This window comes from Podarcis vaucheri (genome assembly GCF_965113315.1).
Source record: "Podarcis vaucheri genome assembly, chromosome: 3".
Classification (NCBI taxonomy): domain Eukaryota; kingdom Metazoa; phylum Chordata; class Lepidosauria; order Squamata; family Lacertidae; genus Podarcis; species Podarcis vaucheri.
Genome location: NC_138761.1, coordinates 128,186,869 through 128,214,563, shown reverse-complemented (window position 1 = coordinate 128,214,563; position 27,695 = coordinate 128,186,869). Strand labels below are relative to the sequence as shown.

General features: G+C 44.4%; 1 protein-coding gene and 1 long non-coding RNA gene across 7 annotated transcripts in view; one reads left to right on the top strand and one right to left on the bottom strand.

The window, feature by feature from the left end:
• The window catches only part of ITSN2 (intersectin 2), an 87,667-nt gene that overhangs the window by 4,148 nt on the left and 55,824 nt on the right, over positions 1-27,695 (bottom strand). For 4 of the 6 annotated variants that reach the window (XM_082215724.1, XM_082215727.1, XM_082215726.1 and 1 more), the window contains 9 exons: positions 25,933-26,124; positions 8,512-8,633; positions 6,521-6,627; positions 4,069-4,252; positions 3,158-3,256; positions 2,637-2,804; positions 2,209-2,421; positions 607-728; positions 437-519 (listed from right to left, as the gene is read on the bottom strand). In XM_082215724.1, the coding sequence (XP_082071850.1) occupies positions 437-519; positions 607-728; positions 2,209-2,421; positions 2,637-2,804; positions 3,158-3,256; positions 4,069-4,252; positions 6,521-6,627; positions 8,512-8,633; positions 25,933-26,124 (1,290 nt within the window). Of the gene's footprint in view, positions 1-436; positions 520-606; positions 729-2,208; positions 2,422-2,636; positions 2,805-3,157; positions 3,257-4,068; positions 4,253-6,520; positions 6,628-8,511; positions 8,634-14,654; positions 18,719-25,932; positions 26,125-27,695 lie in introns of those variants that run through there. The other 2 variants (XM_082215728.1, XM_082215729.1) reach the window with 2 other exon arrangements.
• LOC309528441 lies at positions 18,725-25,933 on the top strand. The gene is made up of 2 exons (XR_014217747.1): positions 18,725-20,870; positions 25,422-25,933. It is a non-coding gene; the product is annotated as an uncharacterized lncRNA (long non-coding RNA).

The window sequence follows — 27,695 nt, the reverse complement described above, 5'->3', positions numbered from 1 at the left end:
TAAGCACACATGCCAACTAGTTGCTTTGAAATCTCATTAAGTTTAGAAAGTATCCTGGAGGAAGCAGGATCCACCTGTAATTTGCATAAATTTGCCTGGGCAAGGTAGAAGTGTAGACACATGAAATACAAACTTTCCATGTTCAGTTTCACCAACATTCCTTCATTGTGTAAACAGAATCCTTTCCACAGCACAACTGTCTTGCAACTCAAAACCCCTTCATGCCACTTGTAAAGCCAAAGGCTTATTTTAGGAATGTGCCCACATGTCAAGAAGCCTGAAAATGTGATGTGGGAATAGGAATATGTGGCATTTAGATTCAGGCCAGGAGATGTCCCCAAGAAGCCCAGGAAGCGGGCTTGCATTCACACCAGAATCCAGTGGTGTCTGTGGTACAGCCTGTTCCTTCAAGCTCCCATCAAGCAACGTTCAGCACCTTGGTAAGCCTTTTCATGTTTCTTCTTTTCCGTTTCAATATAATGTTCTGATGCTCCTTTAATTTTCTGGACCCAGGCAGTTCTGCGGAAGTGAGTATTATTTTATTTTAATTTTTTACAAAAATAAGAACCACAAAAACAAAGCGAGATGAACATTCTCTGAGCTCACCTTTCATTGATGTTGTCTGTTTTTAATGTGTATACTCTATCAATGTGGGAGATGTGGAAAACTGGCTCTTCACTGGAAGGGTCAGTCGGCAGTTTCACCAGGACTTCATTAAGAAAAACAGGCTGAAAGAAACACAGAGGTAGTTTAAAAAAACACACTTGGACAGGCTGAAACGAAATTATAATTAAATTGTGTCCGAAGCGACCACTGCAGCTAAGACCACTATGAGAGAGAGCCCCCTGCTACACTGGGGAAGAGGCCCCAGATCTTTAAGGGAACTTATTTCCTATGGGGCTGGGCATACACAGAGGGTGAATATCATCTTCAGTTGGCAATCTGGTTGTCCAGCCTATTAGTATGGATTTTTTTACCACACCCAATCAGAACAATCAAGAGGAGAAGATACTGTATATCCCTTGGTGGACAGGGTAATACAGACAGTTTATCAAATGATAAGATGCAAATATTGATCATCTATCAGTAAGTCTGCCTTCGCCCTCAGAATTGTTCAGGGAAAAGGAAATCCCTTGGCTAACAAGGAAAATGAGCGGATGGACACAACACAGAAAGGTATAGTCCTGGGTGACGGCAAAACCTTCCTCCATTATAATTTTTTCTAATCTTCATCTCCTTACTTTGAGACCAGCACTGGATACTGAAGTACTAAAACAACTATTTGGTGCAAATTCTGATGTAACACATTTTTGCAACAGAAAATAAACTTTCTCCAGCTGGGAAGAGAAGACTCATGTCTATGGAACTTCGCTGAGAAACTCCCATAGGGATACAACCTGATCAATTAGTGAACTACAGATTAATTGATTCCATGTTGATTAAATTTGTATACATTCACATACTGGTAAAATATTTTGACACAAGAATCATATTTTGCTCCCAGAGGATGTATGCATGTTTCATCATAGGCATCATCATAGAAGAGGGAAACCCGCATATGAGAGAGAGAATTGGGATGCCTCTTTATAACGCACATTATGGTGCTTGCTCACCATCTGCAGTTTTTTATAAACTCTGGTTATTTGTTTTTTTAAGAACAAACCCAGAGCACCTTTTTAGTTGATTAAAAGTTAATCTGATTTCCCCAACCAATTAGTTGATTAAGTGGTATTTAGGAGGCAAACACTCTATTTTCCACTGTAAGTCCTTGCCATACTTTTAGTCGCATTTACCACTCATTGGCATGATGGACTTGCAGAAATGAACCAGCCCATACAAGGGCTGTTGATTAAATTAATACAAATTAAGATGCGCTATCTAAAGGATATTTCCTACATGAGCTATGTAGGAGGGCAGTGGCAATTTCCATTTTTCAGGAGAAAAGCCAAGATTTTGTCTAACCAATGCTAAGATGCTTTTTTTTTTAATCCAAAGAAAGTCCTTCACTCACTAATTATAGAAGATCTGTCCCTACTGACAGTAGTGTAAAAATTCAAAATTAGTACTGATAGGAGACTGAAATTATACAGTTAACTTCAGCATCCTAGTAGATCAAGGAAGTCTATTAAATAGTAAAGAGGTTATTATTTCTATTAAAAGAAAACATCCTGCTCCTTCCCTTTCCAAATGATGCTTTAACTTACTCACCGTTTTGTAAATTTTGAACTGAGTATTTGATTTTGGGTTGAACAATTTATCTGACCCTGTAGATACAAACTGCTTGACCGTGTAGGTGAGAAGCAGGAAGTCACTGAAGAGGAATCCGTATAGTTCTTTGTTGCTTTTTGTCTTATAGAGTTTGCCACTGTGCAAAAGCTTCCTTGGTCCCAAGCAATTGGTCAGGGAGTTAAAAATCAGTTGCTAAAAGGAAGAGAAAACCAAAGCAATGACTTCTCAACTTCAAAGAGAAAATTCTACTCAAAACCAAAGCCATTTTGCTACCCTTAATGTACGCTGTTGGTCTATACCTGTTGAACTGCCACCAACAGGGCCACTTCTACCAAGAACCCATAATAATGCATTCCCAGCACCTATTTCCTCCTTTTTATCCAGTCCTTCGCACTCCAGACAGTTACCTCAGCAAGGCCCTCACACTGAACGTGGGACTGGATCCATTCAAGCCTGTCTGAATTCTCCTTTTCTCGCACTCCCTCATTCACCTGGGAACACAGCTCCTCAGCCCGCTCAAGAGCCAGCTTCAGATTACAGTGATCTGGGTGAGTTTCAGGGGAATTTTCCAGAATCTGGTTGGAAAAAAACAGACAAAGAAAAGTGCAGTATTAGTTCAATGGGGGGCGGGGGGGGGCGGGGCGGAGAGAGCTATAGAATCCTAGAGTTGGAAGGGACCCTGAGGATCAAGCAGTCCAACCCCCTGAAAGGCAGGAATAGGCAGCTGTCCCTCACGGGGATCCAACTGAGCTCTTATCCACACCAATATGAGCAGTTTTCCTGATTTTTTTAAATAAATACACGTGCAGTCCTCTGCTTGTTCTCACACAATACTGTCAATCAAGTTGGTTCATTTAATTTCTATCCCACCCTTCCTCCCAAAGGACCCCCCCTCAGTGCTTCAGAGAACAATTATGCTGATACTCACACTCTTTATGAGAAGAGGGTAGCGAGTGATTCTTTGCATAGGTTTCAACAGGAAGCTGGAGAGTGGCATTCCTTTACAGCGAGGATCCGAAGCCAATTTCTACAAGGTAAACCGGTATTTCTGAGAGACTGCATTATTGCTACTGATCAACATTGACAGAGGGCTTTAAAATGTGCAAACAGTTGTACAAGCTTCAGTTTGTTATCTTTTATGAAACAGCAGCCCCTTGAGTGTCTGTTGTCTGGATGGAGAATATTAAGGGGAAGAGTGTGACCTATCTCAGGCTGCTCCGTTAGAAAAAGGAAAACCTCTGTTGCAGAGCCAGAACAAGACTCCATTCACGGCAGCATTTCCCAAGGGAAGCAAAACCCTTACATGAGTGGAGTTCTAGTAGAGAGGTCTTTCCACCCATGGAGGGGGCAGCATTTTCTCCTGATCCCCCTTCCTCCCTCAGAAATCTGCTCTGCAGGGTTGGTGACCTCTCTGGAACAGCATTAGGGACAGGGGGCTGCGGGGGAAGGGGAGATCTGCTCTCCTTTGTACTCCAGTGGGAGATTCTGCAAGATCCCCACTCCTCCCAAGGAGCCTTTCCATTTGCGGAGACTCCTTGCAGCCACAGTCAGACCTATTCAAAGAACAAGGAGAGTTGAGGTTTGACAGCGTGGCAGAGAAACTGGCTGAGAGTCAAGTGAGCATGCAGCCAAGGGGCACTTTTACCTAAACGCCTGGGCAGAGACTGGTGTGATATACTGGACAAAGGAAATGTTTGTGGGGAGGAAGAGCCCATTCCCAAGGTTAACCCCTGATTTGGTAGATGTGGCTATTGGAAGGCTCGTGTTACATCTGCCACACCCTCATGGAGAGAAAAGAGACACGATTAAATTAGGAAGCTACTGCGTAGTATACTGTACTTTCATAAATTCTTTGAACTCTGGTTCTTCATCCGTTTTCTGCTGCAGCAGGGCAGCGCCGTTAAGCTGGCAGCTGCAAAACCGGATATAGGCTTGCATTTGAGACAGTTCAGCAGCCAGAATGTCACCAATCATCTGCACAGGCATTTTTTCACCCCCCATCTTCTTACGCACACGCAGGGCTCTGGAAGAAAACAAAACGACAGGGAAGCAGTTTGAATCCGGAGCTTTCAACAGGAACAAGCTAAGGAGAGGCCCACCAGTTACTGTCACACGGAGACCCCATGTGGCAGGGTCAACTCTGTCGAGAATATGAAGCAAGTGGATCTTGCTATCTCACCCAGGAGCTCATTCAGAACCTGGAGATCACATGGTCACGACCTAAATTACTGTCTGACAATGAACCATCAGAGGAAGGCTGGACATATCCAAGAACAGAGGAACTGCTAACCCAATTCCTATTTGGTTGTGGCATTTATAGATTGATGCACCTAGCAAGACAATCCACTGTCACAGTGTAAACAAGCATTTTAAAAAGGCCTTTTCAAAAGCCCAGATTTCTGCTTTCCCTGCAAGGTAAAGGTAAAGGGACCCCTGACCGTTAGGTCCAGTCGTGGACGACTCTCGGGTTGCAGCGCTCATCTCGCTTTATTGGCCAAGGGAGCCGGCGTACAGCTTCCGGGTCACGTGGCCATGTTAAAGTTTGTTGGGTCGTATATCTTTTGACCCACTGAGTCTGCAATGGCCCTGCAATAAATTAGATTTATTGCCACTCTGACAACTTCCAATGGCGCCCACACACTTCCACTCCGCATGCTGCCACTCTCCTCAGTTGCCGAATAATAGCAGAGTTCACACGCAGCATAAAATGGCTTGTCTGTGTCAACGTAGTGTCCCCAATAACTCAGCTAGACACCACTGCTTCTAATCTAAAACTCTTTATTTAGTAGCATTCAAAACAGAAAAGATAACCTACAGAATCTAGCTGCATGTTCGCAGCTTTCTGCCTCTTAACAAAAAACGAAAGGACCTTGCTAAAGCTCTCAGACAGACTGCTCTTCAGAGAGAGCTCAGCCCCCACAGAGCACTGATCAAAGGAAAACAACCAGGATCATGTGGGCAGTGCACCCAGTTGATAAGAACGGTCCTGGAGTGTTAACTCCTGACAGTCCAGAACCACAACAGGCCAGCATGACTAAGCTACTTCTGGCGAACCAGAGCAGCGCACGGAAACGCCGTTTACCTTCCCGCTGGGGTGGTACCTATTTATCTACTTGCACTGCGTGCTTTCAAACTGCTAGGTTGCCAAGAGCAGGGACCGAGCAACAGGAGCACACCCCGTTGCGGGGATTCAATGCAATGCACATGTGCTTAATTTATTTGCTTCTGGTACTTCATTTCTTCAGGGATGCTTTTTACTCTTCTCAATCAAGGTTGCATTTAGTAAATTTGAAATCACATCACATAAGACTACAAACTGAACAAAAAGCTTCCCAAACAGAAATACTTGCATAAAACTGAAGATCAGAGACACTTTCATTTTTTACAGACAAAACATTAAAAATTACAGCTAAGAAGCTTCTGAGAGGGTCCGAAATACTTTTGATGTCTCCAGAGAGCACTTTTCTTTCGGCTCAATTGCGGAAGACATGTTTTACGTGCTGGGGTCCCAGGTTCATAGAATCCTAGAGTTGGAAGAGACCACAAGGGCCATCGAGTCCAACCCCCTGCCAAGCAGGAAACACCATCAGAGCACTCCTGACATATGGTTGTCAGGCCTCTGCTTAAAGACCTCCAAAGTAGGAGACTCCACCACACTCCTTGGCAGCAAATTCCACTGTCAAACAGCTCTTACTGTCAGGAAGTTCTTCCTAATGTTTAGGTGGAATCTTCTTTCTTGTAGTTTGGATCCATTGCTCCGTGTCCGCTTCTCTGGAGCAGCAGAAAACAACCTTTCTCCCTCCTCTATGTGACATCCTTTTATATAGTTGAACATGGCTATCATATCACCCCTTAACCTCCTCTTCTCCAGGCTAAACATGCCCAGCTCCCTTAGCCGTTCCTCATAAGGCATCGTTTCCAGACCTTTGACCATTTTGGTTGCCCTCCTCTGGGCACGCTCCCTCCTCTGGACACGTTCAATCCCCAGCACCTTTGATTTCTCAAATAGCAGGGCTGGAAAATGCTTCTGAGACCCCATAGAGGACAGTGCAGACAACATATTTGTCAATCTCCCTAGTCCTTCTGAATGGTTCTAAGAAAAAAATATTAAGGCCCAATTTGACTTACGCACAGTGCTACACATGTCTACACAGACGTAAGTCCCACTGAGTTCAGTAATGCCTATTCCAATGTAACTGGGTGTAGACTGTAGCCTCAATGGTTATTTCTTGTTTATTTGGACTGAAACAGCTAAAACCACAAAAATTAATAAAGGAGTAGTAGCACTTACTTCAGTAACTTTGTATTAGACATGATGAGCTCCTTCCAATTAACAAAAATTAATCCCATTTCTGCTTCTGAGAGACAGCCTGCTTCAGTCATTTGTTTCTGGAAAACCTATATTCAGAAAGATACAAGGAGGGAAAATGAATTTTAAATACAGCATGATGTTCCCATCTCAAATTAAGAACTGTTTGATAACTCACATTAGTCACAAAACTTCAGTTTTCCTTTGTTCTTGACATTATTGCTTCTTTGCTACCAGATATTTCTTCCAAAACACTTAGGCTAATTGAGGTGATCAGAAAATAAGAGCAGGATCAAAAGGTTTCCACAGATCAAGTCTGCTATGCGTGATCTCCTTAGAGACCACAAGATATCTAAAGATCCTAGTAACTCATGTCGCCAACATATATTAAGCAGTGGCAATGAGTCCCAATGGTACTTTTCTTGTGACAGATCCCTGAATTGAGATCCTGTCTCAGGGACTGCCTGACATTATAGAATCATAGAATTGGAAGAGACCACAAGGGCCATCGAGTCCAACCCCCTGCCAAGCAGGAAACACCATCAGAGCACTCCTGACATATGGTTGTCAAGCCTCTGCTTAAAGACCTCCAAAGTAGGAGACTCCACCACACTCCTTGGCAGCAAATTCCACTGTCAAACAGCTCTTACTGTCAGGAAGTTCTTCCTAATGTTTAGGTGGAATCTTCTTTCTTGTAGTTTGGATCCATTGCTCCGTGTCCGCTTCTCTGGAGCAGCAGAAAACAACCTTTCTCCCTCCTCTATGTGACATCCTTTTATATAGTTGAACATGGCTATCATATCACCCCTTAACCTCCTCTTCTCCAGGCTAAACATGCCCAGCTCCCTTAGCCGTTCCTCATAAGGCATCGTTTCCAGACCTTTGACCATTTTGGTTGCCCTCCTCTGGACACGTTCCAGTTTGTCAGTGTCCTTCTTGAACTGTGGTGCCCAGAACTGGACACAGTACTCCAGGTGAGGTCTGACCAGAGCAGAATACAGTGGCACTATTACTTCCCTTGATCTAGATGCTATACTCCTATTGATGCAGCCCAGAATTGCATTGGATTTTTTAGCTGCCGCGTCACACTGTTGGCTCATGTCAAGTTTATGGTCAACCAAGACTCCTAGATCCTTTTCACATGTACTGCTCTCAAGCCAGGTGTCACCCATCTTGTATTTATGCCTCTCATTTTTTTTGCCCAAGTGCAATACTTTACATTTCTCCCTGTTAAAGTTCATCTTGTTTGTTTTTGTCCAGTTCTCTAATCTGTCAAGGTTGTTTGGAAGTGTGATCTTGTCCTCTGGGGTGTTAGCCACCCCTCCCAGTTTGGTGTCATCTGCAAATTTGATCAGGATGCCCTTGAGTCCATCATCCAAGTCGTTGATAAAGATGTTGAATAAGACCGGGCCCAAGACAGAACCCTGTGGCACCCCAATTCTTTGAGCATCAGGGGAAATAGAAACAAAAGCTGCAGCTGAAGGCCTGTTGTAGGAAGGTGCAGTCTGTGAACTTGTGTTAAAGCTTTTGCACAGCTTTCATTTGAGAAAAAAATTCTTAATGGTCTTCTAATAAGGGATTCAAGGTCTAAACCACTGAGCCTCTTGGGCTTGCCAATCAGAAGGTTGGCGGTTCGAATCCCTGCAACAGGGTGAGCTCCCGTTGCTCAGTCCCTGCTCCTGCCAACCTAGCAGTTCGACAGCACGCCAAAAAGTGCAAATAGATAAACAGGTACCACTCCGGCGGGAAGGTAAATGGCGTTTCCGTGCGCTGCTCTGGTTCGCCAGAAGTGGCTTAGTCATGCTGGCCACATGACCCGGAAAAACTGTCTGCAGACAAACGCCAGCTCCCTCAGCCTGTAAAGCGAGACGAGCGCTGCAACCCCAGAGTTGTCTGCAACTGGACGTAACTGTCAGGGGTCCTTTTCAAGACAATACTTTTATCACTACCTTTTGTTTTCAGGCAAATCTCACCTCTAAGACAAGCTGAAGGTCTTCCATGTATTTTTCTTCGGTCTGGATCAGCTCGTGTATGTAGCCCTGCCTCTTCCTTTCCATGGGCTGCATTGTGTCAAGACTCTGGAGATCTGCACACCCTGGGGGAGGAAACCGTCTGAGTCACTTTGAGCCCAAGTGCCAACTTAATACCAAGCAAAAAATAGACAGGGAACGGTCTCAGGGGAATAAATCTTTTGATAAACGTGAAGAAGAAAACTGGCTTTGAAATAGCTGGGTAGGAACCCCAACCCTGCGCAGTCCGTGGCTTGCGGCAGAGTTCCTCCATGAGCAGCCTGTGGGCCTCTCACCAGCCCCGGGACAGGAGAGCAGGAAAAGCATCTCCGTCCTGGGCAGAAGCAGCACTGCTCTTGACACAGCAAAGGCCTGGAGAAGAGCTTCCAGGAGCCTTCATGTGGTGATGCAAACGTTAGAATCTGTTCGGTGAGACACGGCAGAAGAGGATGACTTGCCCCTCTCCTTCCTACACAGTAGGGCTGGGCCTATATCAATATACCAACACATTGTCTTATATTAAGAGCAAATTGTGATAACCTTTTTTTAAAGAATAACCTGGCAATCTATTGTGAATCATGTGTGTGCTTGTGTGTGATAGTCAAAAAGCATGTTGTTGCAAAAATTGGGCAGCCGATGCTTCTTCCTGTCCTGTGCAGCTGTTGCAATTGTGAACTCTGTCTCAGCTGCTCTTCTGTGCAAAAATCGCTCTTTGAGAAATCGTGTGCGCGCTGCAGAGTAATTCTCTGGCTTAGTTCTCTGTCTCCCTTGCCTGCCTCCTCAGACACAAATCGTCCTTGGAGATACAGTGGTACCTCAGATTACAAACTTAATCCGTTCCGGAAGTCCGTTCTTAAACCGAGGTGCGCTTTCCCTAATGAGGCCTCCCGCCGCTGGTGCCTTTCCACCGTTCAGATTCCGTTTGTAGACTGAGGTAAAGTTCGCAAACTGGGACACTACTTTTGGTTTTGCGGAGTTCTTATACCGAATAGTTTGTAAACTGGACTGTTCTTAAACCGAGGTGCCACTGTTTTGTGTGTGCGTGCGCAGCCTAACTCTTCCCGAGGGCTCTGTCTCCTGACAGGCGGAGCTGAGCAGCCTGCAAGCGGGAACTTCCCTCTCTCAGAGACGCCAGGCTCTTGCTGAAAGGCTTTGGGAGAAGCATGGCTTCTGGAATCTGGAGCCCCTTTTCTCCTCCTGTTCTCACATAAAAATATCAACTGGGGTAATAATAATAATAATAATAATAATAATAATTATTATTATTATTATTATTATTATTATTTATTACTTATACCCCACCCATCTGTCTGGGTTTCCCCAGCCACTCTGGGCGGCTTACAACAGGAGATTAAAAATACATTAAAACATCAGTCATTTAAAAACTTCCCTAGCTCCAAAATTCCATTTAATATATAGTCCTCAACATATCACATATTAAACTGATAAGAACAGGTCATCCACATGATCTTAGCCAAAAGGCCGAGAGGCGAAAAGGAAAAAGACGCTGCTCTAACGTAAGAGCTGCTTTCCTCTTTCCCCTGCTGGGCTTGCTGATGGTGGGTGTGCAATTGTCTGCCTGTGTCTCCCTCCCTCCCCGCCCCTGTGTTTGTGTGCACACGTTTTTGTGAAGGAGCAGAACACATTAGTTTTTTTAATAAAAAAATTAGCCCAGCCTCTCTCAGTTCCTATTAACTTTAAAGTAGGTTTCTGGCCTGACATCATGGCCATGGGAGTGAAGCTCGGCTGTCCTCTGGGCAGGGGGAAGCCAGTAAAAAGGAGGTAAAAATGAGGTAAAATTCCTGGCAATGCTCCTCAGGGGCTTTTGGGGACGCACGGCATCCCACGGTGCCAGCTGGAAAGGCAGAAGGGGTGCGACCTGGGAAGGGTGTGCCTGCCATGGACGAACCCCTGCCTCCGGCGTAAGCTATGCTCAGTTGCTCAAGAAGTTGGAATATGGGCTTTAATTAATGGGCGCTCCTGAAACGGCATATGACTATGGGCTGCAATTAATCAGCTGCCAAAAGGACTGGACTTGAGCTGTGAAGGTGGTTGAATGACTTTTTACAAGCACAAAAATCCTTGCAGCAGCCAGAACGGGAGTGGAAGGCAAGGCAATGTCTGTTATGATGATTCCTAAATGGCCTTTTTCCTTCCTGACCTCCCCTGCAAAAAGGAAAGAATCGTGTGCCGTCACTGTGTTGTTCTGTCTGATACTGAGGGAAGAAAGGGGAAACACTGATTTATGCTCTACAAAGAGTTTCACAATGATTTTATATACCGTATATACTCGAGTATAAGCTGACTCTTCCAGCACATTTTTTTTGCTGAAAAAGCCCCCCTCGGCTTATAAGAAGAAGAGGAGGAGTTTGGATTTGATATCCCGCCTTTCACTCCCTTTAAGGAGTCTCATAGAATCATAGAATCATAGAGTTGGAAGAGACCACAAGGGCCATCGAGTCCAACCCCCTGCCAAGCAGGAAACACCATCAGAGCACTCCTGACATATGGTTGTCAAGCCTCTGCTTAAAGACCTCCAAAGTAGGAGACTCCACCACACTCCTTGGCAGCAAAGCGGCTCACATTCTCCTTTCCCTTCCTCCCCCACAACAAACCCTCTGTGAGGTGAGTGGGGCTGAGAGACTTCAGGGAAGTGTGACTGGCCCAAGGTCACCCAGCAGCTGCATGTGGAGGAGCGGAGACGCGAACCCGGTTCACCACCGCTCTGAACCACTGCACCACACTGGCTCTCCTGATACTTGAGTGAGGGTCCTTTCGGGCTGCTCCTTCCTCCTCCTCCGCCTTTGCCGCTGTCGGGGGTAGCAGAGGAGGAACGAGCAGCCTGAAAGCAGCCCTTTTGGGCTGCTTGTTCTTCCTCCGCTGCCGCCGCCACCAGCCTCTGCCTCTCGGCAGCACCCTGGGTAGGCAGGGGGACAGGAGGGGCTGGGGGGGAGAGAAGCCCCCTCTGCCGTGTGCGCATGCATGCACGCACGCACACACGCACTCCGGCCCACCAGGAGGTATGTGGCGTGCTGAACCCGCTTATGCTCGAGGCAATACATTTTCCCAGTTTTCTGAGGTGAAATTAGGTGCCTCGGCTTATATTCGAGTCGGCTTATACTCGGGTATATACGGTACCTTCTCATTCCAACCAAGGTTGAAATAGACAATACTGAAATTATCTTTGGACTGGAGTGGACAAGAGACTAATTTGATAAAATGAAGGACTGCTAATTATATCTAGCAGGAGTTTATGTGACTTTGTTCTCTAACTGGGGCCTAAAGAGCAGCCATCTGTTGGGGAGTTATTTAGAGCCCAGTAAGACCTTGAGCAGAGCAGAGGAATGTGAATGGACAAAGGGTGATAGCAATGAATCATCTTTACACACCAGGTTCAAGATCAGAATGCCGGAAGGGCTATGCATGTTTTGGAAAAAACAATGGCACTGATTGCAAGGTAACAAAATCCGCTGGCTATGAAAATGGATTAAAACTAGTAGAAGGTTGAGAAGGTGATTAAAGAAGAAGAATGAAGCGGTAACATCAGGAATGTATTGGACATATGCTTGCAACAGGAGCCGGAAACCTAATTATTTTTTGAAAAATATATTAAATTTAAATAATTTGGATGGATTTGTTAAAATTTGAAAACTAATAAAAAATAATATTACAAAAAAACATTTTAAAGTAGCTCCCCGCCTCCCCTGTGCCTAGGAAACTGCAGAGAAACATGCTCTGTAGTTGCTTCAAATTAAAAGGGGGAAAATGCTGCTTTGCCTACTTCCCTCTTTTGTGTTTGTGTCTCTTTGTGCAATTGTGTGTCTCCCTCCTTAGGTTCCTCCTTCTCTCCTCCAGACCCTCCTCCCTTCCCTAGAACTCCTCTCAATTCTCCCCTTGCTCATTTGCTTTCTCACACACTTATTAATAACTAATCTATTAACATTAATATATTCTCTGGAAATCTGTAATGTTACAGATGAAGAACACTATCGTTGAGTAAATCTTCATATAATTAAATGCATCAAATTTTCCTTGCAAAAATATATTTTTTTGTTTACTATTTATTAATTTTGTAAAATTCAATCCATTCTTTCTGTTTTGGCTTGGCTTATATAAGAAATGCAAATTCCCCTGGCACTAAAAATATAAATTGTGTTTAGCAATTTTTTGTTCTGGTAAAATTCATCCATTCCATTCTTTCTATTTTGGCCTGGTTTAGAAAAGAAAATTAACAAACAATCTAATAACTGGTGTTGTGGGATGCACACGTCCAACTAAGACTCAATAGTGATATATATTTGAATACAGTGGTACCTTGGGTTAAGTACTTTATTCGTTCTGGAGGTCTGTTCTTAACCTGAAACTGTTCTTAACCTGAAGCACCACTTTAGCTAATGGGGCCTCCCACTGCCGCTGCACTGCCAGACCACGATTTCTGTTCTCATCCTGAAGCAAAGTTCTTAAGCTGAAGCACTATTTCTGGGTTAGAGGAGTCTGTAACCTGAAGCATTTGTAAACTGAAGTGTATGTAACCCAAGGTACAACTGTATCTAAAAGTGTGACAGTGATTGTGAACTGGCATTTTTCTTGTTTAGTAGTGTAATTAATTTTTTAGGAAACAATCTCCCTTTGATATCTAGGCTACAGAATTACTTCTATAGCTTTAATTTTAGAGAAAATGTGTTAATTTAAACATTATCAGTACAGTAGCACTATAACATAACCATTTTAACAATATGTTAAAGGTAAGTAAAAATTTATCCGTTTTAGAGTTAGACCCATAAGTAGTGGCAGTTTTCCGTGGCATTATTACCACAGTCACCTCTACATAGTTCCAGCCTTATTTCAGACATTGTGATATATCCAAATACCATGATGTTTAGCTGGTGATATATCATGACATTGAAAATCAGATATTGCCCAGCCCTGTTACATGGAACATTTCTTTACCATTGGCGTAAGGTTGCCCAATGTCATCTGGGTGGCACACAAACATAAAACCATAGATTACAATGAAAATAACAATATCACAAAACAACAAAATTACACAGCACGTTAAACGGTAGTTCAAACTATTTATCACCACAGATGCCCTCACAGAGAAGGCCCCCTTCATGGCAGCCCCTTCACTTAGCAGTGGCTCAAAGAAGATCTTAAGGTAGGGATCTTGGGGGAGAAGGCGATCTGGTCTCAAGCCATTTGAGACTTCACAGCCAGGCTTGGGCTTGGGCTGGACTGGAAACCAGGGAACCCCACAAAGCCCTCGTGCTGCCCTAATCCAGCCAAACTTTTTGGAACCATTTTCAGAGGCCCATATTCAGAGGCCCATTGCAATAAACATGCGAGGTTACCTCAGCCTGGGCAATGGAGGGCAAGCTGTCTCCATCCAGGTTTGGCCACAGCCCAAGGTGATAGCCGGTGGTCACTTGGCCTCTAATCACCATATTGGCTCCGTAAGAACCTCCACGCTGCAAACCTGAGCTGGGGGGGGGGAATGCAAACCCCCTCTAAAACAAGTTGAATACCTTCCAACTTTTCCCAGTATAATTGCTACTAGAAACATTTTCCATTTCTGTTTCAAAGGATAGTGGAACCAAATTGTAGGGGAATCATCTGGCTTTCCATGACCCTTTAAGGTACCTCTTCCATAACCCAAGTTTTCTAAATCTTAGAAAGGTCTAACATATTGACGCCAAACAATTAACCAATTAAATTAAACCCACTGGTGCATGAAGAAATGGGGCCTTCAGAGTTGTTTTGTTGAAAGAGTTGGTATCTTTGGGTGCAATCCTAGCTCCACTCCCCTGGGAGTAGGCACCACTGAATTCAAGAGGGCTTTCATGGTTAGAATTGAGCCATCAGTCGCTGAGAGCACGTTTGAGCACACTGCTGTCCCGACAACAGGTCATGCTGGCTGGGCCGGATGGGAGCTGGAAGAAACCCCCTGGACTCTCCTGGCAGAGACGGCTCACCCTCTCTAGAGACAAAACTCAGTCTGACCCTCCTAGTTTGACCACTGAACCACTCTAGCACAATAGCTCTCCATGCCCAGAGATAAATTCAATTAGGCTAACCGTAATGGAAAAGAAATCATACACAAGCCTATAACTTTGTGTGTCTCTTTAATAAAGTATTTTTGCATAGTTATTTCCAGTTTTCAAAAAAACAAATAACCATTATCTCATACACAGCATATGCTATGTTTGCATGGTGAGAAACTAAACATTATTTCAAATACTATAGAACCCAAGAAGAAAAAAGTTATTAAGGCAGCATACAACACTATAATATGTAAGCATTTAAGATAGCTAATAAAAGGAACACAACCCTATTTATGTGTCCTTAGACTTAAGACTCGTCGAGTTTAGAGGATCTTGCTCTCAGGTGTGTAAAGAATTGCAGTCAAAATGCACGTTTAAATGGAAGCAAACCCAACTGATCTTGACGGGGCTCATCCAAGAGGACACATGTGCAAGATTGTACTGTAAAGCAGCAGCATGTTGTGGCAGCCCAAAATACCACTACAAATCATACGTCTGTCAGCATTCTTGTAACAGGCTGATTGACATCAGTTTATGGTTGGATTGCATAGAAGGAGCACAAAGCCTCATGTCCTGATATATACTGTTAAGAACAAATCACAATTTGATGGTGCGGTTCATTCATTTTATGTTGAACTATTAAAAATATAAATGGTAGTTTTCTAGCTGCTTAGATGCCCATCCAAAATATCCACAAAATCAGGAACAATATTTTCAGTTCTCCAGAACTCTTAATTAGGCTGGATTGTAATTTCTAGGTTTAGTCAAGAACCCTCAATTCCTAATTCCCCCCATTTGTGAGATCTTTATGGGCATCCTATTCTTTGGCTAATTCTGCTCTCATTCTCACCCCACCGCACCTAAAAAGCATACTACCAAAACCTGCCTCAGAGGGAGATTTTGGGAGTGCAAGGAGGCAAGGCGAGGAGGGAAAGCTTATTCTGTTGCACAAGCAGGTAGACATAACAGTAACAGGTACCCATAAGAAATCTGCAAGAACAAAGCCATTCGTCTTTAAAGCGAAAGACCTACAGTTCAGAGAGCCCAATTGATGCACACCTAAAAGCTTAGCCTGTCTGCCAGAATGTTTGGCTTTTGGTTTGAAGAGCAGAGGCATCCAATACCTAGAAACTTTTGGAACTGATATGTATTTGTAAACAGGCAATTTGCCTGATATGCCTGATATGAATTTGTAAATAGGCAATTGTTAAGCTACTGCTCTCTGGGGTGCAGAAGTTTAAAAACTCTACTCAATACAGTATATGGATTTAAAAGCTTTATGATTTTCGCTTTTCTTCTAACAGTTGGCATGAAGAGGTTCTTTAATCTCGCCCTGCAATTCAGGACTTTTCAAAGATAATTCATCCAGCAACTAAATTGGTTTGATCATCAGTTTCTGAATGATTAGCCAACAAATAAAAAACAGAAAACAAAACCCTTTCAGAAGTTACTGGAAACTCAGATTTTGTCTGAACCCTTGTATGTGGCTAAGTTCAGGTTAGCAAAAATGGCAACAGCCGTGTTTGAGGTCTGCCAAGGGCTTGATGAACTTTGTGATTGAGATTGTATAAACAGAGAGCTCCAGCCCCTGTCAAGTCGCCATGTGGGCTGGAGAGCTGGACTAGAAACATTTCCAGAAGAGCCCATCAGGGATGTTTTGGCTGAAAGTTGCTAAGCCACAATCACAATTTGTGAGAAGAGGACGCAATACTGCACAATTAGCATTTTTATTGATGTAGCATCAAAACACTTGCTAAATGTCCACTATCAAGCAGAAAGACGGGATGGGAAACCAGCTGAACACTGAGCCACTTGCAGCGATCAATATTGATAAGTTGATTCTTTGAGATACGATCACAGGAAAACACAAGTAAGAGAAAACCCATTCATAATTTATTGAGGCACATAACTTTCCTGTATTGCACATAAAACCCTCCCTACAATCTGTTCAATCTGTTACTTGATAAAAGTATATACAGGAATCTTCTTTCTTTCTTTCTTTGATAAAAGTCTATTAAGAGTACATAACATTCACTTTATTTAGGTGAAAACCCTAAACAAACTTAAAAGGAACTCTTTTCCAAGTAACAGGATTACACTGTTAGAATGCTGAACAATATACTTCTGAGTTAATGAAATTAACACTTTTTGATAGTACCACCTAAGTTTTGCATATCCAAACTGTAAACATGTCAGATTGCACACATCACAATTGTTGCTTGCACTCTCAAATTCTAAGAAATTGTCTTACCTCAATTAATTGCCTTACAAAATTGTCATCCTTTAAAAAAATACTAGCTTTCCCCAAGACATAATCTTAAAGAAGTTAAATTACTGAAGTGGTATGCATGATAGAAAATAACATATTTAAATCACTAAAGAATTACAACCAAAATACTACTCTGCCACATGTTAGCTTAATTATGTCTTAAAATGACCAATCTAAATGGAAAGTCCCCTAAAACTGGGGATCCAATCACTTGCGGATATGTAGTAAACTTGGTGAATAGGGCCATTCTGTCAGACTGCCTCTATTCTAGATCTATCTTTTCATCCTATCCTCCCCTTCAAAGGGAGAGGCAGAAACAGTGAACTTCAACTGATATTAAACTGATGCAGGAATAATAATAATAATAATAATAGTAGTAATAATAATAATAATAATAATAATAATAATAATGTAAGCTCTCAGTAGGAATCTCATTTTGACAGTGTCATTGACTAGGAAATTGCCAGAGGCCAATTGCAGATCTATAAAATATTCAGTATGGGACAACAATAATACCATGTTTTATTGTTACAGATGGTTAACTTTGGCATTAAGGGTAGCTATAGAATGTTAAAAGGAAATAGCTTGCTATTTCTCAGGGTTCCACTACACATCACATGTAAGTATGTGTCACTGAATCACAGAGGCATTTTGTTTTTCTCCAGGAAGAACCGTTGCGAGTGGGCAAGTTGGAGGGGAGCCGTGGCACAGAGAGGTGCTCCGCTTATTCTCCCAACTGCTCCAGGCTCCTAATAATCTCCATGCTTCAAGCCACTCGCTGCCCCAATCAGCTTTCAGATGGAAAGCCTGGGCAAATAGCGTTGGTGCCGGGGTGTCCGGGGGTCTCTCCGCAGCCTGCCATGCTGCATGGGAAGTTGGGTTGGCAAGGGAAGAGGAGCAGCCGACAGAAAGGCCCTGGGGGTCCTGTCGTGCTCCTTCTGACATCCCTGGGAACAAAATGGGGCCTAGAAAATTGCCCCCCACCCAGTAGCTGACTGGGCCCTCCCTCCCCTGCTGCTCCCCCCACCCAGCATCACCCAAAGGATCAGCACTGATGCACCTGGCAAAGGATGAGCCAAGCCTAGGAGCTCTAAGCCCATCAGGAGCAGGGGGAGCAACAGAAGAGAGACCTTTCCCCACATCTCTTTTCACCCAGAATCTAAAATCGGACCACATAAAAAACAATGCCCACCAAAACAGGTGTGGCTCAGGTTTGCTCTCTACTTTAACACGTAATAAAATGGGCTGAGAGAGAGAGAGAGAGAGAGAGAAACTTTTCTCAAAATCCATATAAAGAAGCATGTTACAGACAAGTTGGTGTTTGAGTCAGACAAAAGAGTTTTAAGATCTGAAAGCCAGCAGATGCAGTGGAAGTGTAAAGTGCATAAGAAGCCCACCAAGTTTTATTCCATCTCTGTTCCTTTTCGGGTCAATGGCCCAGTCAGTGTGTCCAGAATCATCCATGAAGTGCAAACCACCAATCAACAAAGGAAATACAAGGTGCAACATCCCAAGAGGTGAAACAGTACAATCAGTAGTAGGTCTTTGTGTGCCAAATGCTGCACCACATCAAGAGATACCTTGACAAGTGCACTAATTGCTCCTAAATAAAGGGAGTAGAGAACACAAGATAGGACAGTGCAGAAAGCCACACAAAGACCCACTATCTAGTCAGTTTGCAGAAACTGTAACTGTACAATACAGAACAAAATTTGAAGTCTTGAGTGGATTTAATATTGAAGCGAAGCAAATCAATTGTTTCAGAGAGATCTGAGCAGGCTGTCCACCTGCCTCCATGCTATAGTCAAAGTTGGATAGTGGGTCTCTGAGGTGCTTTCACACTGGAAGACAACATGGGATCCTTAAAAAATAAAAAAGAAAAGAAAATTAGAGATAAATGACCACAACTAGATTTTCTGAGTGAAACCTGCAAGGGGCCAATCAGATGGCAGAGAAAGACCATTTCTTATTAACCAGGAATTACCATGCCTCATCGCTTTGTGATGTTTTCAATGAAAACTATATGGGTAAATAATGCACGGCTGATTTTTACTATCTGTCAAATACTAAATGGCTCAGCTATACAAGGCTGCCAACTGCTTAACTGGAGAATAAGGGAAGCAGGGAAATTTCTAAGATTTTCTAAAAGCTCAATGGGCTTTTGATAGTTGAAAAATGTTTATGGTGTTCCTCCAACAGAACAATACTCCCTAATTTCTAGAGAGTCTTGAGGCATCTGCACTGATTCATGGTACAAAGTGAGACAATCACAGATTTTCATCTGGCTCTTCATCCACGGTGGGAGCTGACTATCTCCTACTTCCCCCCAAGTCTCCTCCCTGCCAGATGTCTCCCAAGAAGCCTTAAATTATGCCGGGGAGGGGCCACCTGTGCTCTTTCTTCTGCTACGTGCAAAGCTCTCCCTGACCTTGGAGACAAGCGGGGAGGGGAGGAAAGGCAAACTCTATGGATGCATCTGCAGCCGCTGGCCCCTCCTTCTCTGCTTCATGTGCTGAGTCTGCACTGCTTTCTGCATCTGGCTCTCCTTTCTCACTCAAGCCTGTTGCTTCTTCAACTTCCAACCCTTCTGCCCTCCTCCATCCTCTGATTTGTCCCACCACCACACCCCGGGCTCTGAGCCTTCCTCATAGGAGGCTTCCCCGGCTGGTGCCTCCCACCACTTCTCTTTGTCCAGCCAGTCCAGGAAGACAGGACAGGATCCCAGCAGAAGAGCTGAAAGCTGGCTCAAATTCTTCCCTCATGACGCACCTCCACAAAACCACTTGCAGTGTTGGGAACAAGGACCCCTGCCCTAAGACATACACAACTCCAGCATTGTTAACAAAAGTGATCGTCAAGACTGTAACAACTAACATGGGATCTCCCTGCTGAACGCCATGAGGAAAGCCTTCACTAATGTATTTCTCAAGAGATTACAGTCACTCCCTGACAGAGTCTATCCTGGGTCACAATGCAGCTTTAGAGCTGAGGTCAACGGTTGTCATGATTGCTGCACTGTGCCAGCTGCAGGAGAAATGCCGAGAACAGGGGTGTCCCTTGCACATCGCCTTCATAGACCTGACCTCATCAGCCAAAAAGGACTCTTGACACGGCTCCCCAAGGATGTCTGCCTAAGCTTCCCAAAAGCTTCCCCAAAAGATTGCACCCTTCCGTGAGAACATGTACCTGACTGTCCAGCAAAACAGCTCATCCTTGGATGCCTTCCTTATAAAGAATGGTAATAAAGAGTCATGGACAACTTACAACTGCTAGGAGCAACGTCTCAATACCTTCCACATCCATTGCCTCAGGAAGATTTTGGTCATCACATGACAGGACAGGCCTCAAGCAAAATTGTGCTCTCCGAAAGCCCACATTCCCAACATGTTCACACTTCTGTCTCAATGACATCTACACTGGCTTGGTCATGTCCACAGAATGGAAGATGGCAAGATCCCCAAGGACCTTGGAGGGGAGATGGCTTCAGACACCAGACCCGCTGAGAGACCAACTCTGTGTTACAAAAATGTCTGCAAACATGGCATGAAGGTTGGCAAAAATATGTGAATCCCTGGCAGATGATCACAGTGCTGGAAATACAGTCTGGTTGTGTATCTGGTTGTGATATAATGCTTGTATGATATGCAATTACTGATATGCTACTTCTACTGCTGCTACTACTACTACTTCTCCAGTTCCTATATTGTGCAGAACAGTGGTCCTGATAAAATAGCCCTCACCTGCACAGCAGTGACTGGGTATTAAAGGGGCAAAATGAACCTTCAAGGATTCAGATAGATATCCTGCCCTTCTAACGTGTTTACATCACTTAGTATTCACAGGAGTTAAAATCCCACAATCTACAATCAAACAATAATATAAAAAACAAGCATTACAAAAATAGAAACAGAAGACAAAAACACTGAATAGGATTCACCATGTGAAATATAACCTGCCTGGCAAAATGAAAGCAACCAAAGGTTGAGAAGCACACGGCCAGTATTCAACCAAGGGTAAGGACTTCTCCCGCTTCCCTCACTGTGTATGCCCAGTGCTCCCCTCATATCTGCTCCAGAGAACTGATTTAGGGGGCACATGGGCAGGGGGGAAGAGAACTTTCCATTGCACAAGCAGAAATCCTTGCACTGACAGAATGTTCATTCAGTGCCATGTTGGATTCCACCCACAAACTCCTGAGTTTGCTAGGAGACAAGTCAGACCTGCTCCAGGACAGGGCTTCTCCCTCCAGTGGTGGGGCAAAGGAAACACTGTCAGTTACCCAGACTGCCTTCCTCATGGCACCACCAGAGAAACAAGCATGGTACCCACATGTAATGGCATAGGTGTCATCAGGTGCACATTGTTCTGTACCAATGACCATCTGGACTTGCTCCTCTGGGTTAGCCTGCCCTGGAAGACATTCCCCAGTCTGCAAAATTCACTCTTTGCCTTTTTATTTTTCCTTGTTGCGCTTTGCCAGATATGCATATCATCATGGCTACGGTCTGTTTCATCCTCTTCCTCCAAGTCATCTGAACTGTCTTCACTCATTCTATCTTTAAACTCTAGCTGCTTCAGTAGTTGCCCTGCGTCAGATGGTATGGCGGCTGTGAATGCCTTGTTCTCAGGGATGACTATTCATTTGAATGGGTAGCCCCAGCACTATCAAAGGCCTCCTTCATGCAGCTTGGAAGCATAATCTTTAAGATCCTCCCTTATCTGCAAAATTTCTAAGCAGAAATTTAAGACGCCCGACCTGAAGAATTTGGAGCAAATGATTCAGCAGAGGAAACACAGCCCAGAATAACTAAGGAGATAGTACAAGAATACTTGGCTAGTTTAGATGTATTCAAGTCTCCAGAGCCAGATGAACTGCATCCAAGAGTATTAAAAGAACTGGCAGATGTGATCTCAGAACCACTGGCAGTCATCTTTGAGAATTCCTGGAGAACAGGCAAAGTCCCGGCAGACTGGAGGAGGGCAAATGTTGTCCCTATTTTCAAAAAGGTGGAAAGAGAGGACCCAAATAATTACCGCCCAGTCAGTCTGACATCAATACCAGGGAAGATTCTGGAGCAGATCATTAAGCAAACAGTCTGTGAGCACCTAGAAAGGAATGCTGTGATCACCAATAGTCAGCATGGATTTCTGAAAAATAAGTCATGCCAGACTAACCTGATCTTGTTTTTTGACAGAATTACAAGCCTGGTAGATGAAGGCAACGCAGTGGATGTAGCCTACCTTGATTTCAGCAAGGCATTCGACAAGGTGCCCCATGATATTCTTGGAAAGAAGCTGGTAAAATGCGGTCTTGACTATGCTACCACTCAGTGGATTTGTAACTGGCTGACTGACCGAACCCAAAGGGTGCTCATCAATGGTTCCTCTTCATCCTGGAGAAGAGTGACTAGTGGGGTGCCACAGGGTTCTGTCTTGGGCCCGGTCTTATTCAACATCTTTATCAACGACTTGGATGATGGACTCAAGGGCATCCTGATCAAATTTGCAGATGACACCAAACTGGGAGGGGTGGCTAACACCCCAGAGGACAGGATCACACTTCAAAACGACCTTGACAAATTAGAGAACTGGGCCAAAACAAACAAGATGAACTTTAACAGGGAGAAATGTAAAGTATTGCACTTGGGCAAAAAAAAATATGAGAGGCACAAATACAAGATGGGTGACACCTGGCTTGAGAGCAGTACATGTGAAAAGGATCTAGGAGTCTTGGTTGACCACAACTTGACATGAGCCAACAGTGTGACGCGGCAGCTAAAAAAGCCAATGCAATTCTGGGCTGCATCAATAGGAGTATAGCATCTAGATCAAGGGAAGTAATAGTGCCACTGTATTCTGCTCTGGTCAGACCTCACCTGGAGTACTGTGTCCAGTTCTGGGCACCACAGTTCAAGAAGGACACTGACAAACTGGAACATGTCCAGAGGAGGGCAACCAAAATGGTCAAAGGCCTGGAAACGATGCCTTTTTTTGGATGCCTTTTTTAGGAACAGCTAAGGGAGCTGGGCATGTCTAGCCTGGAGTAGAGGAGGTTAAGGGGTGATATGATAGCCATGTTCAAATATATAAAAGGATGTCACATAGAGGAGGGAGAAAGGTTGTTTTCTGCTGCTCCAGAGAAGCGGACACGGAGCAATGGATCCAAACTACAAGAAAGAAGATTCCACCTAAACATTAGGAAGAACTTCCTGACAGTAAGAGCTGTTTGACAGTGGAATTTGCTGCCAAGGAGTGTGGTGGAGTTTCCTTCTTTGGAGGTCTTTAAGCAGAGGCTTGACAACCATATGTCAGGAATGCTCTGATGGTGTTTCCTGCTTGGCACGGGGTTGGACTCGATGGCCCTTGTGGTCTCTTCCAACTCTATGATTCTTTCTAATACCAAAAAAAAAAAAAAATTGGCCTCTGATGGTAAGATCTGGTAGGTCTTGCTTTAGAGATTCCACTCCAATTTTGTGTAGGGTTTCCTCCTCAAGTCTTTTCTTCTCCCAAAGATATCCCACAAGGCAGTGGGGGGCTGATCAATGCATACAAGCATTTTTAAGACAACTCAGTTCTAATACATCTTTTTTCTCTTTTCTAGGTGGAGGTGACCTCAAGAGAATGGTTTCCTATGTCACAATGCAGAAAGTTGTTGAAAATACCATTGTTAGTTAGAAGATTGTGGGACAGAGAAGGAAGTAGAGGGCATACTGAGCAAAGACCACAGCCCAGGGCTCTGGACTCAGGAAGCTAAGAAACAGATTCAGGAAACAAGTTCCACATGTCTCCCAAGGCTAGATAGAAAGTCAAATAAAAACTCTCATGAAATGATATTGGCAATTCTAATCTGCCTACTGGAGAATGCTGGAGGGAAAGACCACTTCAGGATACATTCCTCTAGTGCAGGAGAAACATTTATAGACTTTAGTTGTGCAGGTATAGCCACACTTTGCCCTTCATTCACCATATGCTTGTTTGGGTTTTTTTTACTTCTCTCAAAATGCACACTCAGCACAGGGCACCCCCAGACTGTTGCTATTTTGAGGTGGGATTAAGTCACACACTGAAAAATTAAGTTGTGCAATTATAGTTGATTGGGAGCTCCTCCACGACAAACTCACTTCCCCAAAGGGCCAGATTTCTGCATAAGGAAAGTGACACAGAGGCCAGGGAAACCCAGCCAGACTTATAAGTATTATTAGTAGTACAGTGGTACCTCAGTTTTTGAACAGCTTAGTTCTCGAACCACTTGGAACCTGAACACTTCAAACCCGGAAATGATTTGAGTGCACACTTCCATTCTGAGCAAGCAGCTTGGCCCCAGCAGTGGCTGCCGCCATTTCTTTCCCTTCCCTTTGGTCTGCTGGGAAGACCTCTTTCCTCCATACAAAGCGGAGTTGGGCGGCACCTCGGAATGTAAGTGACTCCAGAGTAGGGAGACTTGGAAGTTGGCGACTCTCCCCAGCGAGCGGAAAGGTGGTGTTGGGGGGGGGCATGTGCTGGGGGAAGTATGCTGGGCAGGTTGACCTTCCCAGGCCCTCACCTTCCCTCCCTCCCCCTGTTCCAAGCCCGACCTCAACCGAGGTCCAGGCGGGGATCAGGGTGCCCGCACTGCGCGCAGGCTCCAGCCCCCCCCAGCTTAGCATCCAGTGGCCAGGAGCGCAGCCGGGAGCAGCTGCCGCCTCCTCTCCACACTCGGGTGCTCCTGCCGCGTCCTGGTGCCGCCATGCCAGGGACGTGCAGACAGCACCGCCCCGACCGGCCCGTGGCTGCCGCTTTGTCATGCCCCAAGTGGAGACAGAATCCCTGGGACTCACCCAGGCGAACGGGGAGCATGGGCAGATGCTTTAGGAGGGGAGAGGGCTGGCTTGGGCTGGGGGAGAGAACTTTTGCCTCCCTTTCCTCCCCCCTACTTAAACTCCTCTCTCCCGCATCCAGTTAAACACCTCCTTTCCCACACGCACCCCAAGCGCAGTCCTTGTCCCTCTAATTTGTGTTCTCCCCCCCCATTAAACTCCCCCCTCCAATGGAAATGGGTAGATCACTGCCAGTTTTTGATACTGGGTAGTAGATTGCAGCCTGGTTTATTGCTTTCATTTTATGGATCAATGGTCTCATTAGTAAAATTCATGTTGAATTGCTGTTTTAGGGGTTGTTTTTAATTGTCTGGAACAGATTAATCCATGTTGCATTACTTTCTATGGGAAAGTGTGCCTTGGTTTTAGAATGCTTTGGTTTTGGAACAGACTTCTGGAACGGATTAAGTTTGAGAACCAACGTACAACTGTACTACTACTACTACATCTACATGGAAATGCACTGGAAAGTGTGGGACAACTGTTGCTTTGGTGCAATGTCATCTAACTCTCCTGTAAACAAATAAGAATGAATGCTCATTAAATAAGCCAATGCTGTCTAATCAGGATGAATACAGTGATTGACAGGAAGTGGCATAAACAGCAGTCATAACTGCCAGAAGGTAATGAGGAGCATTTGAAAGACTGAGAACCCAAAGTATAACCGAACCTTCCTTACTTTCATATTTACTGTCTCAAAAATTGCAGCTGAGTATCCTCTGGGGTTAATATTCCAACTATTCCAAAGCAGCTTGCATTCCAACGCCCGACTGGTAACTGGTAAAAGGGCAACCTGTGAAGTTTTATAACTAATTTCAAATCGAAGAAAACGAAGGAGGCAGTAATCTACATCAAGCTACAACCTGAAAAGTCTGAGTAGGATCCTTTGTGCAAATGAAGAGCACAGCATTGCTTGGAAGGAAAGAGGACGAGGTGATGCTTCACCGTCTGAGAGGATCTAGTGCTGCACCAATGCTAGAATGGAGCGAGTGAAAGAGCTCAAAAATTGCCCAGAAAGGAACAAGTCCAGCCGTGGCAGCTGAACACACAAGAAAAAGGCAAGCATGTGCATCTACCTGTGGATCTGAATGAAGTGACTGAAGGATGTTCCTGGTGAACCAGAACTCTCTGGTAATAACGATGATATTAATGATCCTGAACTACAAGCATGTGAGCTGAGAAAACAAATGAATTGATGCATTAAACAAATTTCACTTACACTGCTGACTTGGGTCACAGTCTGTGGTCATTTTAACATAATTTGAGGGAAAGAGGCCTGAAGAGCCGTTGATCTCTCCTTGCCACCAATCTGCATCTTCTTTATTCAGTACGTTGATAAGCTGCCCCTTGGAGAAACTGAGCTCGTCTTCATTGTTTGCCCTGTAGTCATACATTGCTATCACTTGACACACTAGAAGAAATGGAAACCCATAAGACCAGCTGTGTTATCCTGAATCAGCAGAGATACCAAACATTATTTCAGAATTCCAGGCCCTTTCCAAAGCAGAGTGAAAGTACCATACTTTTCTGTGTATAAGACTAGATTCCCCCCCCCAAAAAAAAAGAATGTTAAAAATTGGATGTCTTATACATGGATAGTGCATATGTGGGACGTCGGATTTGTCGCTGCCTCAAGCTGGAAATTGTAATCGGCTATTGGTGGCTGCGGCAAAGGCTGGTCTTTATTGGCTGTTACTGTGGCAATTGGGCAGCCGATTGGTTGCGTTTGGGACGCATGCAAGCGTGAGCGTAGGTTCAATGGGTGAGTGATCTTTGGGAATTCCCCCTAATAAAAGCTCAACAACACTGGGCAATCCTCCCCAGAGTCCCCCAAAATTTCTTATACAAAGGGGTGTGTTATACAAAGAAAAATACAGTACTTTTATTTCTCCTGCTAGAGCACCAGGGCACTCACCCCAGTAATAATAATATAATAATAATTTATTATTTATACCCCGCCCATCTGGCTGAGTTTCCCCAGCCACTCTGGGCGGCTCCCAATCAGTGTTAAAAACAGTACAGCGTTACATATTAAAAACTTCCCTGAACAGGGCTGCCTTAAGATGTCTTCTGAATGTCAGGTAATTATTTATCTCTTGGGTGCCACTACCGAGAAGGCCCTCTGTCTGGTTCCAGTGCCATAACCAGCTGGCTTCATATCAATGGGTGAAGGGAGGTAACAGGGGGATGATTTGGTAACAGAGGAAGGTTGCCCACTTGTCATTTCATACCTATTTTTTAGGCCCAGGAGAGCTAAGCACTCCATCACTGAAGAAAAATAATTCTGCGTCCCAGCTACATTTTAGAAATGAAAGAAGAAGAACCTCAGGGACTGCAGCAGATTGCTTCTCTGTGTACCCATGTTATATTGGTCTAGAAATCTCCCTTCTCCTCTTTCAGAAGCTAGTAAACACTGTACTCCCTTCAAGTGTCCCAGAACTGATTAGGCAAGAATACATCAGAAACAAGCAATGAGAAAGGAACTGCAGGGGACCCAAAAAGACTCAAGTCTCCACATTTGGTTGCAGAGCACTTCCCAGCTGTTTCTTTTCAGTGGTTTTCAATACTGTTGACCACAGTATCTTTCTGGGGTGGCTTGGCAGGATGGGAGCTGGGAGACTAAATCTGCAGTAGTTTCACTCCTACCTGCAGGGCCACATCCTTTTAGAACGTAGTTTAGGGGATAGATCCTTGGCCCCATGGCTTTTAAGCTGTAGGGTTCTGAAAGATGCCATCCTGTCCCTCAATTAACATCTATATCAAGTCACTGGGAGCTGTCATTTGGAGTTTTGGGGTAAAGTGCCAACAGGGTGCGGATGATGCCAAACTCTCTCCATTCCAAGTGACTCAGGAAAGGCTGCTGAAGTGCTGGACCAGGGTTAAATGAGCACCAAAAACGGAAGCCTGGGTTTAGGAGCTCACTGTCACTTGGCGCAGTGTGCTCAGAATTTCTCCTCATGGAAGCAGCTTCAATCACCTCAG